This window comes from Convolutriloba macropyga, chromosome 2 (assembly GCF_964194025.1).
Source record: "Convolutriloba macropyga chromosome 2, txConMacr16.3, whole genome shotgun sequence".
Classification (NCBI taxonomy): Eukaryota; Metazoa; Xenacoelomorpha; order Acoela; family Convolutidae; genus Convolutriloba; species Convolutriloba macropyga.
In genome coordinates, this window is record NC_134469.1 from 38,335,995 (window position 1) to 38,349,462 (window position 13,468).

Here is a 13,468-nt window from a genome sequence, read left to right on the forward strand (position 1 = left end):
AAGTTTCTATACTTTGCGGAAAAAAACTTGATCTGGACAAAAAACAAAAATTACGAAATGTGAAAAACAATATCAACGGACTGAATATCTACATAAACTAACCATTGCCTTAGTGCGAAGCACTAATAAAGCAAGAGGCGATTAAACGAAACTTTATTACGTCTACTCGTAATTGTACGGTCTCTGTGATGGTGAATGATGACAAATCGGACAAAACAAAGTTTGTTAGAGTAAATGGAATTGAGGATTTGGACAAACTGATCCCGGTTAAACAAAAACGACCATTCGAAAACACCTTCTCGGCAAATGATCGCGAGATGCCTGATGCTAAACGGTCAAACAACCAAGCAAACTAAATTTTCACTGCTCTCAACTCACTATGGAAGTAAATAACTGACTTTGAGTCTTTTCTGTGAAGTAATTTAATTCTTTTTGTTCCTTTAGCTATATTAAGTATCTTGTTTCTAGCGGATAATAACTCTTTCAACTAAGACTTAAAAATCTAGGTTGAAAAACTAGTAGTTACTTTTAAAAATATTATCATATGTTTGCGTTTTCGGCTCCAACCTGTGAAATCCGCGGGAAACCTGAACTTGTTCTGTGATTTTCGCATTCCAGGTTTTGGTGTTTGGAGCTGATTATTATTTTTACACTACCGTCCCTTTGGCTTTTTGAACTGACACTCTGAGATTTCCGCGGAGTCCGTTCAAATTGTCAAATATAGTATTGGTTAAAAGAAAGAACAGTAAAGGTTAGTGCCATTATGAAGTAACATAAACTTTTTTTTTCACTCTTTTTTATTTTTTCTTTTTTTTTGGGTAAATCCCGTATCTTTTAATTTTTTCTCTCTCCCTCATATGTGAAGAGCTGCAAAAACCAAATGTAATTTAGTCTATTGTTATGTGTGCGGGGGATCGATTTGGCCTGTGTATCCGCTTTTTATGAGAAAAAACTGATGTTCAACAGAGACACAAACGACGCTTGCGTTACAAAAAAATCATTGATTTTGCTGCAAAACATGAGATCACTGCCGCGAAACTTTGACGAGTTTAATGTTTACTTGAATACTATGGAATTGAAACCTGACTTGATTTGCATTACAGAAACTTGGTTTTCTGAACAGAATTAGTGTGAAATTTTTAAGTTGGATGGTTACCATCACCTTTTAGTAGCTTCAAGAAAAAAACGAGGGGGAGGCGTAGGTCTTTATGCGAAAGAAACCTTTTGTTACCGAGTGGAAAAGAAACTAACAACAAACAATCTGCAGATCATTAGTGTTTCGGTGCAACTGAAAAAATCGAAAATTTTAATTTCATGTGTATACATTCCACCTAACGCCACAACTTTTGAGACTTTCGAGATACTAGATCAATATCTCGATGAACTCGTTGTTCCACCAGAAACTCATCAGATTATTTGTGGTGATTTTAATGTTAGTATGATTCCAAATGGAATTAAGCAAAAGCGTTTGAGAAACCTAATGAACGGAAACAACTTAGATATTCCAAAACTTTTAACATCAACTAAGGAAACTGTTTCTTCAAACTCATGCCTGGACATCTTTTTTTCCAACACTCCATTGAAAATAAAAGTGGACCAATCGGATGTTTCAGATCATCACACTGTACTAGCAACTTTTAATACAAATTTGAATGATAACTGCAAAGAATCAAATACTTTTACGAGAAATTGGAAAGCATTAGAGAATGAAAATGTGCTCAAAGAGGCCCAATATTTTTAGCGAAAAACTAAAAAGTCTCTGCAGCCCCATGAAAACAATTGATAAACAGATCTCTGAGCTTCACAGTAGTCTCATGATAACTCTAGACAAATTTTGTCCCATGAAAAAAGTGAAACCTAGCAAAAGAAAAAACTGGATTAACAATGAAATAAAAAAGAGACTACTAAAAAGAAACAACTAAGAAGAAAAATGAATGAAATAAATTCCGAAGAAAACAAACTTGCATACAAAAAACAAAGTAATCTTGTAGAAAACTTGGTAAGGAAAAAAAAGGACTTTCTATCAAGAAAAACTACACGTGGAAAGTAGGCAAAATACGAGAGAGTTTTTCAACATCTACAACGAATTGATGGGAAAATCCCAAAAACCAGAACAAGATATTTTTACCCAAAACCAAGTTGAAAACTTCAATAACTTTTTCGCGAGTATTGGGAAAAAACTTTCGTCTGAAATTGAACCCAACAATAAAACTAAACTACCACCGAAAAACATCAACTCTTTCTTTTTTAGCAAAATGACCAAAAAAAAATAGAAGAGGTACTGCATAAAATTCGACCTAAGTACTGCTTAGACTGCTATGGCCTAAATTACATATTTCTAAAGAAAATGTCTGATCCTCTTGCAAGTTGTTTGGAACGATTGTTTCATAGATGCATTATCAAAAGTTATTTTTCTGATGCTTTAAAGATTGCCAAAGTTGTACCTTTACACAAGGAGGGTGACAAACATCAGCCAACAAACGACAGGCCAATCTCCTTGCTACCGACAATCGGGAAGATCTTTGAGAAACTGATCTATAATAGGTTGGTACAGTTCCTCGATCGCTATCACATTCTGAGTGAAAAACAGTTCGGTTTTCGGAACAAACGGAGCACAGTTGATGCCATTGCTACATTGGTGGAAACAATTCGTCAATTATGGACAAACAGAACTAATGTTTCTTGCTGCACAATTCTCGATCTAAAGAAGGCGTTCGACACAGTTGATCACAAACTTTTGTTACAAAAATGTTTTTGTTATGGTTTTCGTAAGGAAACATATAAGCTTATTGAATCGTTCCTGAAGAACCGAGAGCAATACATTCAAATTGGAACAAAGAAATCTTTGTTGAAACTTGTAGAAACAGGTGTCCCCCAAGGGTCTATACTGGACCAATTCTGTTCCTTATTTATAATAATGACATCAAATCAATGCAGAAAGAAACAGATTTAATACTGTATGCTGATGACACAGCAATTATAACAGGAAGTAGGAACATTGAACTACTGAACAATCATCAGTTAGCACTAAATGACGCAATTGATTGGATAAAAGAAAACAAGCTGGTCCTCAACGCAAATAAAACAAAAAACGTGCTCTTTAATGGTCGACGGAAAATTCAGTTTGAAAAAGAATTTTCTTTCGGTAATGAAACGATTGAGTCAGTAAAGCAGGACAAATATTTAGGTGTGATTATTGATTGTCAATTAAGTTTCCAACATCATGTATCCTACATCGAAAAACGCCTTGTCAAGTTTTGTGGCATTTTCTACAGGCTCAGAAAAGTCTTAACATCTCGTCAAATGATCCAAGTTTTTAGAACATACATCAAGCCAATATTGCAATATGGAGTTCTCATCTATGGCTCAACTTCTAAAAATGTGTTAAAAAATCTGGAAAAACTTACAAAACGGTTAATTAAAATTATCTTCTACAGAAAGAGTTTCGAATCGCTGGGCTCATTGAGAGAAGAACATAAACTCTTCACTGTTAGGGAACTTCACATATATGAACTTTTCAAAACTCTGATTAATATCCTTCGGGGCGAATGCAAAATTGCATCCTTGTCAAATCTGTTGAGTGGTCAGGATCTAGAAAACCTTTCAGGCAGTCGGTCTAAAAGGATCTCAACTAGTAAGAACTCATGCGTGAAAAATTGTTTGTATACAAGGTTAAGAAGGTTATTAAACCTAGTTTTAATAATCGAACCAATGTTTGTAGACAAAGTAAAAAACCTGAAAGAAAACGAAATACGTAAACTTTCACACAATTTTTTAGACAATTTCATACTGGAAAATGAACAACTAACGGAAGCAATTTTTAGTTAACAAAAAAACAAAACTACGGATTATGGTATTTATTTTTTTTGTCTCTTTTGTTTTCAATTTACTAAAAACAAACAATTTGATTTACCCTTAGTGAATAGGTATTGACAGTGAATTTTTTTCCGCTAGAGGCACTTGAAAACAGGTCAGTGAGACCTAATAGTGTGCTCTTGGTTGGTGCGATTTCTATTGATTTTACAAATAGTGTTCTGTTTTTGCAATCATTGTAAAATTATTGATAATTATCCTGTACCAACCATAAACAATTTATTATTATTATTATTATTATTATTATTATTATTATTATTATTATTATTATTATTATTATTATTATTATTATTATTATTATTATTATTATTATTATTATTATTATTATTATTATTATTATTATTATTATTATTATTATTATTATTATTATTATTATTATTATTATTATTATTATTATTATTATTATTATTATTATTATTATTATTATTATTATTATTATTATTATTATTATTATTATTATTATTATTATTATTATTATTATTATTATTATTATTATTATTATTATTATTATTATTATTATTATTATTATTATTATTATTATTATTATTATTATTATTATTATTATTATTATTATTATTATTATTATTATTATTATTATTATTATTATTATTGTTATTATTATTATTATTATTATTATGTTTCAGTTCAATATCAGTTGAATATTTTTGTATGACCAAATATTGGATCTGAGAAAGCGCGGGGGTGGGGTGGGTAGGGGATGAATACAATGAGATCATCTGAGCGTAGTCTAGACCTGTGAACTGTTGTGAATCAAAGCTTGAGCTAATATGTGAAAGAAGCGTGAGATGAATAAATAAATAAATAAATAAATAAATAAATAAATAAATAAATAAATAAATAAATAAATAAATAAATAAATAAATAAATAAATAAATAAATAAATAAATAAATAAATAAATAAATAAATAAATAAATAAATAAATAAATAAATAAATAAATAAATAAATAAATAAATAAATAAATAAATAAATAAATAAATAAATAAATAAATAAATAAATAAATAAATAAATAAATAAATAAATAAATAAATAAATAAATAAATAAATAAATAAATAAATAAATAAATAAATAAATAAATAAATAAATAAATAAATAAATAAATAAATAAATAAATAAATAAATAAATAAATAAATAAATAAATAAATAAATAAATAAAGCTGAAAACTTATCCACAACTTCTTCTTTCCTTGTCGTTTTGAAAACACTTTGCAAACAATTTCAATGTTTCAGCTTCCGAGAAGGAAACGAAGAAGAAGGACCGGTTAACAATCTTGCTCTAATCAAGCTAATGTTCCCCGTATTCAGACAAGGTAACTAAAATTTGTATTAAAACTATTTTAGCATTAGGTCTAATATAATACCGATCAAAACTCTTCAAATTAACCATTTTGCGCAAAAATGCGACCATTTTGACCGCCAACTCGAAGAAACACGCGTCAAATCATATAATTTGGACTGTTAACGCTGACTGAATGTACGCTGACTGAATTACATGGTTGGCAGTAGTTAGATGTAGCTGTCTATGTTTATCAGAACAAGCACTTCACTTCCTGCCCCTGTGTGGAGAGAGGGTGGCTCAAGGCACCACAGTTGGCACCTGTGGCATGGGCCAGACTTCTCTACCCGCTGATCCCCGGATGCTGATGCCTACTGCACTGCGTGAAGGTCGACTCACTGTAGATTATGTCCGGAATCCCTTCACACCCGTCGTAGCCAGTGCACAATATTGCCCAGATGACATCATCTGCACTGACAGTTATGGATATGGTTTGTTTAAATTGCTTCTATAACTAATCACAAAATAGTCTTTCGAAACTTTCAGCCCATTTTTCTCCTGGCAAGCAATTATTACGGCGCACAAGGTTTCCATATATGTTTTACGAAGAACGCATTATGCGCAAAATCTCAAAGAAAATTAGCCAATCTCGTTTTCGGCATATTTCATACGGCTAGTTTTAAGACATTTCGGACTGTATAAAATAAGACATTTCGGACTGTTTAAAATGTCTTACCCATTTACTTTGTAGTCTGCACACATTCCATAAATTTAATTGGTACGCTTAAAGGAACTGCCGCAGATGACTGCATTACCCATTCCGATTTCGAGATAATGCGATGTTCTATTTGCCTTTTATAAATTCTGCCACTTTCTGCTCGCATTTGTGACGTAATGAGTTCTTTCCCGGGTTGCGAAAATTTATGTAAGAAATGCGCTGAAATGCACTGATTTTTCAAAAAGTTCAGCGCAAAAACCTTACATAAGAATGCGCTGAAATGTGCTGAAATGCGCTGAAACTTTGCAAGAAGCGCGCTGAAAACCGCTGATTTTTCAAAAAATAGTTATCACTGAGAATCGCACCCTGCTCTCGGGTGCCCCAGCCTTCACCCAATCCACTGCGCCACAGTTTCCTGAACTTCTTCCTATTTAATTTAATTTTATATTAACAGACAGTTTAAGAAGAAATGCTCTGAAATTATGTACGAAATGCGCTGAAAATTCAGCGCATTTCTTACATATTTTTAGAGCTTTTCAGCGCATTTTTGAAGAAAAAGGTAATCGTTATATAAGGAAAACTAAATGGTTCGAAATTGAGGAATCCTTGTCAAAAAGCGTTTAAATCCACTAAATAATTTTAGGAAATGCGCTGAAATTTGACTACATTTCTTACAAAGTTTCAGCGCATTTCAGCGCAAAATTATGTAAGATTTTTGAGCTAAAAATTTTTGAAAAAATCAGCGCATTTCAGCGCATTCAGCTCATTTCTTACATATTTTTAGCACATTCAGCGCACTTCTTACAAAATAACGCTCTGAAACGACGCTGACATCTCGATCCGGGTTGTAAACTGGCATGAAAGTGCGATCATTTTATTTAAGGAAAAGATAATAACAAAAAACTTATATGTGATCTAAGCGTACAAACATAGAGCATTTTTTTTCATTTATTTTTTGAAACTTAAAAATTTCGTTCAAAAATTTGGTTACTTTGATAAGGATAATCTGTTCTCTTTCTAATAAAACTACTGTTGCTTCACGTGTTTAGTATTTATAGTTTTTTAGCATACTAAAATTAAATGTATATACTGTAGATCAATGCGAAAAATGTGCATGAAAAGTAAAAGTAGAGCCTGTTATTTCTATAAAACCTAAATTGAGTGCAAAACGAATGCTGGTCTAAGCATTGCATTGACCCGTTATACTTCTGTTTTAAAACTGTAATACTCTTGTTGAAGTTTATTTTTGAGATACCGACACTGTTTTCCAATATTTTGTATTGCGCATTTTTGGTCTGAACTCAATTTTATATTCCCCCAGTAATTATTAGAAAAGTTCATCACTTCTTTTCTTTAACCTAATTTTTAAATGTAAAATATCAGCTCTATCCTAGATAATATCAGTAGATAATGGTGGAGTAAAAAACTATTAAGCCATTTTTCGGCGTAATATTGGTGTGAACTTTCATCAATATCTTTAAATTTGGTTCACGAAAATGTCAGTAGCGAACTTGACCAACTTGTATCTAAAATTAAATATTAATAGCTGCGTTCGAGAGCTATTACTGTCTTCGATTTTTCACAATCCAAAAAACTTTGATTGTTTTCACGTGTTGTCTTATCCAAGATCGTGTCTAAGGTCTGATCACACATTCTACGACTTTTTGATGTGGACGAGATGTCACATGTAGAGTAGCGAAGCGAATTTAATCACGCTGAAGCACTACAAGAAGCTAAAAAAACGACAAGATGGGTGGCGTGAAACTATTCCAGACTGCTTCAGAAGAAGTGGATTGAAAAAATGATGCCTAGAGAAACTTTACGTTTCCAAGAGAAAAACACTTCTTTGAAGCACGGAATTTTTAGTCAGACAATTGTGTTTGCCCTCTATTTGGCAGCTAATTATCAATATGTTTTAAAACTATATGTTTTCAAAAAACAATGGTTAAAATTTAGATGGTCGCTGATAATTGTGTTCATTAATGACAACCCCCATCGAGGTTCTAATTAGGCAAAATCTGTTTCAATTGGGCATCAGTTTATAGCTATTTGCTTTTGTAACTCTAATTTTACATGTTTTCAGAGAAAAATTTTGAAAACTTTTGCCCGCATTTTTTTTTTGCTCTTTTTCTTGTCTCACCACATAATTGAAGACATGACTTTTGGTTCTCTACTACATATTTTAGTTTTTCTTATCAGTTTCTGTTTCATATCTTTGGTTTCTCTGCACACTCTGTGCTTTCGTGGAATGGAGTTATACTACACTTTTACGTTTGATTATTTTTTTCTGTCTTGCCATTTAGTCTCATTATTGACACTTGACCTTCTATTGAAATTCACTAAAACTGTTGAAAATCTTTATTTTGATATGTTCGCTGTAAACAGCCTTCTTCTCAGTCAGTTTCTCTCTCTCTCTATTGGGGCACTTTTTAATTTCAACAAATATTTGTTTCCTTTTAATTTAGTTGACAATTTGCTGAACACTTTGCGCGAAATAATTTGACTGTTCTTGGCTAGATTCATTCTGTAGAAAACGTTTTTGAAAACAGTTTTTCAGTAAAACAGAATCATCATCAAAGAACGAAACCAAAAATGGAAACGGAATAATCACAAAACGACCAGATTTTGATGTCCATAGTTTAACTCTGTTCTAATTAGTCTCAGTCACATAGGACAATATTTATTGTTATTGATAACAGCATCTTTATTGTCTCATCTAGACAGGATTATGTCTCATCTCAAAATCAATTCGAAAGAGCTCAAATTTAAGTTAATTTGTAAAGAAATGATCCTTTTGAAAAAAAATTCTGTTCTTTCAATCCCAATCAATTGCAACTATTTTATCTGCCTGTTCATTCATGATTTGTTCTCATAAGTTTTATTGTATTTCTGCGTGTTACCCGTAATTGTTGTTGAGTCTTGGCACCTAGTCTCACTCACCGATGACTGCGAGGGTAATACAAAAAATATAGGATGGTTTCTAAATGTTGAGTTTTATGATTTTGTCAGAGACGACAAAATATAAATGGTTTTTTAATTATTTTTTTAAAATTAGCAATTAAAAATTATCTTTTGCCAAAAGTCGCACTTGTGTTGTTTTTCTTTAATTTTGCAATTTTGTACTAGGGATCAATGGAGTAAATGTTGTCTGGATGTTGTTTTTCTACACATAAATTTTACATCTTTAGTTTTCCAAAGAATCTTTTGCAATCCTTCTTTTAATTGAGAAAATATGTGTAAAATCATATGCTTAAAATTGAAAAAAAATATCTGTATAGTTTCTGGTTATCAGACTGTTAGTTCAATTAACTCTCTTGATTTAACTTGGTGATTTTTTCTGCTACTTTTTGATAACCTTAAAAATGTTTTTGTGCAACCATTTGCCATCACTATCACTTTGAATCCACTTTTTTCATTCGTTCAAGCAGTTTCTGACTGACGTCGCGCGCGACTTCATTTTTGTTCCTATTTAAGCGAATTCTTTCTTTGAACATTTGCTAGACTAATTCTTATTAAAACATGACTTACCTCGCTCCCATGAATAATTCAAGGAAACAAGTATAATCAAGGGTATCCCCCTCTAATATAAAATTATTTGAGAGGAGCCAACAGAAGCAACAATAATTTTTATAAAAAAATTTAAATATGTCATCTCTGCTATATAAAAAAGAAGAGAAGTTTTCCTGTTTAAGTCTGTGCTTTTTTGTATACCAACAAAGCTATCTCATCTGTTTTCTGGCAATTTGCCAGCCATGTTTAAAGTTTGAATCCGTAATTTAATTAATATAGAACATGATTTGATTAGCAGACTAAAAAGGTACTTTAAAAATGAAAAATTGCAATTGGTGAAAAATCTGTTTCTTTCCCAGATGATTCTTTGCATGAAATCAGCCCAGGAACCTGAACTTTTCCAGGGTGAGTAATTTTTCTTGCAAATATATTAGGGCCGTTGGTCTTTTTAATACAAATTTTCGCACTACTATCTGATCTTTTTTTGACCAATTGAATTTTCGTCATCAAAAACGGGATAAACAAGATGAGCCCGGCATGCAATATGTTCTTTTGGAGCTCTACGCAACAGCTGTTTCCGAATAACCAAAACTGTTCCAGAGACATAACTTAATGGTGTTAAGGGCGACTCTTGGAGTTTGACCCCATCTCCCATGATCACCGCTTCCACTTATCCTCAATTAAGCTAAAGCTTGGCTCCCTCTGTAGCAGCTGACTACTGAGTGACGAAGCCAACCGCTTGCTATCTGTTTGAGTTCGATTAATTTAGAAAAATTTTTAGTGTTTTGGTTAACCGTTTAGTTAATTTCAATGTATTGAGCTAGGGTTCAAAGGAAAAAAATAAAAAACAACATAAATCAATTTTTTTGCATATAGACAATTAAGTTTTTGAAAAATACCATATGAAGAATATATTTTGTGGATTTACTGGGGAATATGGGTAACGCTGAAAATGTTGAAATTGTTCAATTTCAGGTGCTTGTTGTGCTTTATTAGAAAATGATCAGAAACTTTTGCACAAATTTTGCTGAAAAACAATTCGAAGAAAGCTTCCTTAATGCACATTACTACGGAATTTAAGTATATTGCGTATCACCCCGCCCCTAGAGGCAAAGTCTCTTAAATGGGCCAAAAATTAAATTTTATAACTATTTCGAATGAATCAACTCAAGGGGTACAGTTCACATTTGAATGTCATTTTTGATTTATCAAGCATTCAAATGCCATTTCTTTTTTTTCAATTTAAGGTATTTTAATTTTTAATGAGGTATACGTTGATTATGGCAAAAAAAAAATGCCCCGTAGACATCAAACCTAACTTATTGAGTTTCACTTGCTCTCATGGATACACAAAAATACACCACGAACAGACCCATTGATTGAATACTCAAACATTATCATACTCACCTAGTTTTTACCAAATAGAGTTGAGGGCATTTTTTAACCTAAGGTTTTTTCTTCAAATTCACTCAGTATTACGACGGCACATTGATAAAAAATATTTTGATCACAACAACTAAGACGTCAGAAACTACTTTTAATAGAATTCTCTGAATCCTGTCAGAGTATACACCCCAATAAGTAAGTTGTGATCATAAGATGGAGCTTGAAATGATAGCTCAATATAAGCGAGCATAGAAAGACTCTCGCAGCGTTGATCAGTTGGCTCAGCGGAGAGAACAGGATTGTAATAAATTGATAGATTGTGGGGTCGCAACCCACAAAGGACCCAAACTTTACTCTCACTATAATGGTGTTGACATAGAAACAACACAACTGGTTAAGAGTCGCTCTCATATTAATCCTTATTAGCCAGTTTTTTATTTTGAAATAGAGTTTATTTTTTTCACACCAAAAAAAAGATCAGTGATCGGTGCTCGTTGGCCCCTCTTAGCCTGATAGCGGAAAGTGAATGTGTCCGATTCACACGTCAAAACTTGATACTCAATCTGCTACCTCCTTGAAACTTTGTGTAAAGATGAGCTCTCATGTCCATATAACCTGGTCAATCACAGTTTGAATAATATTTTCTGATACCATATTGGCGATTTTTCCAGCATAAAGGGCAATGCTGCTCATAAACAGTAGACTGAAATATGGGGTAATGAAGCAAGGCCAGCTGGAAATAGAGGCCGCTGTTGGCCTTATGATGCTCCGCTGCAATATCCAGAAATTATTAAATAAAATTATCACCAGCTTTTTGTATCAAAATTTGTTTAAAATTAATTTTAATTTTGTTTGTATCTTAAGCTACTTGATTCAACTTCGTGTGTTTTTCAGCTGTCACAAAAATAATTGAGAAGACAGCTGATTTTATGTAGTCTAGTTAATTTAAAGATCCCGATCCTGTTTATGGCCCCACCAAAATGGCCTCTGATCAGACCAATATGAAGACGAATTTCAGCTTTATCTGCTCAGATCGTGAGACACAGAAGTTTGCGCGTTTTTCGTTTGAAGTTTTGTTGGTCCATAATAATAAAACCAATCTATTACGGATAGGATGGAGTTGATTTAGAAACGCAATTTACCACTCCTGCCCCGTGGTACGCTTTCAATTCTGTGGTCACTAACGTGCACCTCGCCGGAGGAGTTTTTAGATTAAACTCTGAGTTTGATTAACAGGGCACAATTTGGGCCTGAATGACGAGGGGTCTCCTTTGTATCAGTATGAGGATGTGAGAGACATAATGCATCAGCCCTTCATCCCCAGGTGTCTCTACGGAGTAGCCAGTCACTTCAGCTACTGTGAGAAACAGTCACACGAGATATGCAACCCCGAAAGCTTCTTCACAAATGTCACCCATTATATACCCTGGATACGGAGGATAATTGGTGCCCAACAGTAGAAAGTCGGATCGACCTCGAAAACAAAGCCAGCTATAGCCGTCGTTCCTATCAAAATTTTAGATGACTTGTATCAGTTGAAAGAATTAACTGTCTTTCTCACTCCAATTATAATCATTTGTGTTATCTACTGTATTGCTTTCAATGGTAGAAGAGCCACAAACATTCGTCTGGCTTCTTTTTTTGTCTTATGAGTTAAAGGGTACATCAAAACGCCATATTCTCGTGTTCAGGAAATATTCAAGGAAATCAAGCGATATAAAAACAGAACTCTTGAAAAACAACATTCTCAAAATTGTTGAGAAAACATACATCAATAAAAATGGCACCCTGGGAAAACAACCGAATAAGTATTCAAGTATTTCTGCTGGTTGATATGATAGAATTTTGTAAACGCAAAAATTTTAGTTGTGAATGAAGAGTATAAATAAACAAGCTCAATTGAAGTAAATTCTAGTCAGAGCTGGTACAGATTATTCTGTAAACAAAAAATGTTTGAAGAAAATATAAAAAAGAGCATAATGCTTAAATGTACACTTTTAAGGCAAAGAATTATAAATTATCAAAAAGTTTTGGCATCCATTCTATTCTAATGTTTTCTACATCATGGGGAAACTGCATTTCTTTCTTTGTACATAAAAATTTCGTTCATTATTAAAATAAGATTTCGCAGCAAATCATGAAAACAAGATAAATAAATTTTAAGTTTTCAATGGGAACAAAAGGCAATTTTTTACTTACCCAGATGGCCCCCATTTCGAAAAAGAGTGTTTTGGGTGACAAACATTCCAGCAAAAAATGCCAAATATTCCAAAATTTTGAAGTCCCATTATTTTCGAAACAAAACCTTGTTTTGTTTCTCTCAATGAAAAACAGAAGGGACGAAATACACTGTCTACTTTTAACGACAAAACACAATGTAAAGTTGGTCAAAAATATTTTGTTCATTTTATGATGAGAAAAAAGTTGTTTCGTGTCAAAGATAATCTGAGAAGGCACGAAACTTCAAATAATAATCTGAATAGCAATTGTGACAGTATATCGTAGTTGAGCACGTTTCCTGAAAGAAAACGGGTCTTTTACAGAAAATGATTGGGAAGATCAGTTGCGGAGAAATCTTAAATAAGGCCTGTGTATTTTAGAAAAAGTGTATTAACTTCAAAAAACTAGAGTACAAGATGTTACTATATGAATTTAATAAAACTGGCCATTTACTTAGTATTT

General features: G+C 32.4%; 2 protein-coding genes across 2 annotated transcripts in view; one reads left to right on the top strand and one right to left on the bottom strand.

Annotated features, from left to right (window-relative positions):
- LOC142335264 (mite allergen Der p 3-like) overlaps positions 1-12,457 on the top strand; it is a 35,195-nt gene extending 22,738 nt beyond the window's left edge. Inside the window, exons 3-5 of the mRNA XM_075383688.1 lie at positions 5,127-5,206; positions 5,430-5,663; positions 12,023-12,457. Of these exons, the coding sequence (XP_075239803.1) occupies positions 5,127-5,206; positions 5,430-5,663; positions 12,023-12,246 (538 nt within the window). The 3' untranslated portion in view covers positions 12,247-12,457. The remainder of the gene's footprint in view (positions 1-5,126; positions 5,207-5,429; positions 5,664-12,022) is intronic.
- The window catches only part of LOC142358644 (equilibrative nucleoside transporter 3-like), a 502,369-nt gene that overhangs the window by 397,600 nt on the left and 91,301 nt on the right, over positions 1-13,468 (bottom strand). The gene's annotated exons all lie outside the window — the stretch shown is intronic.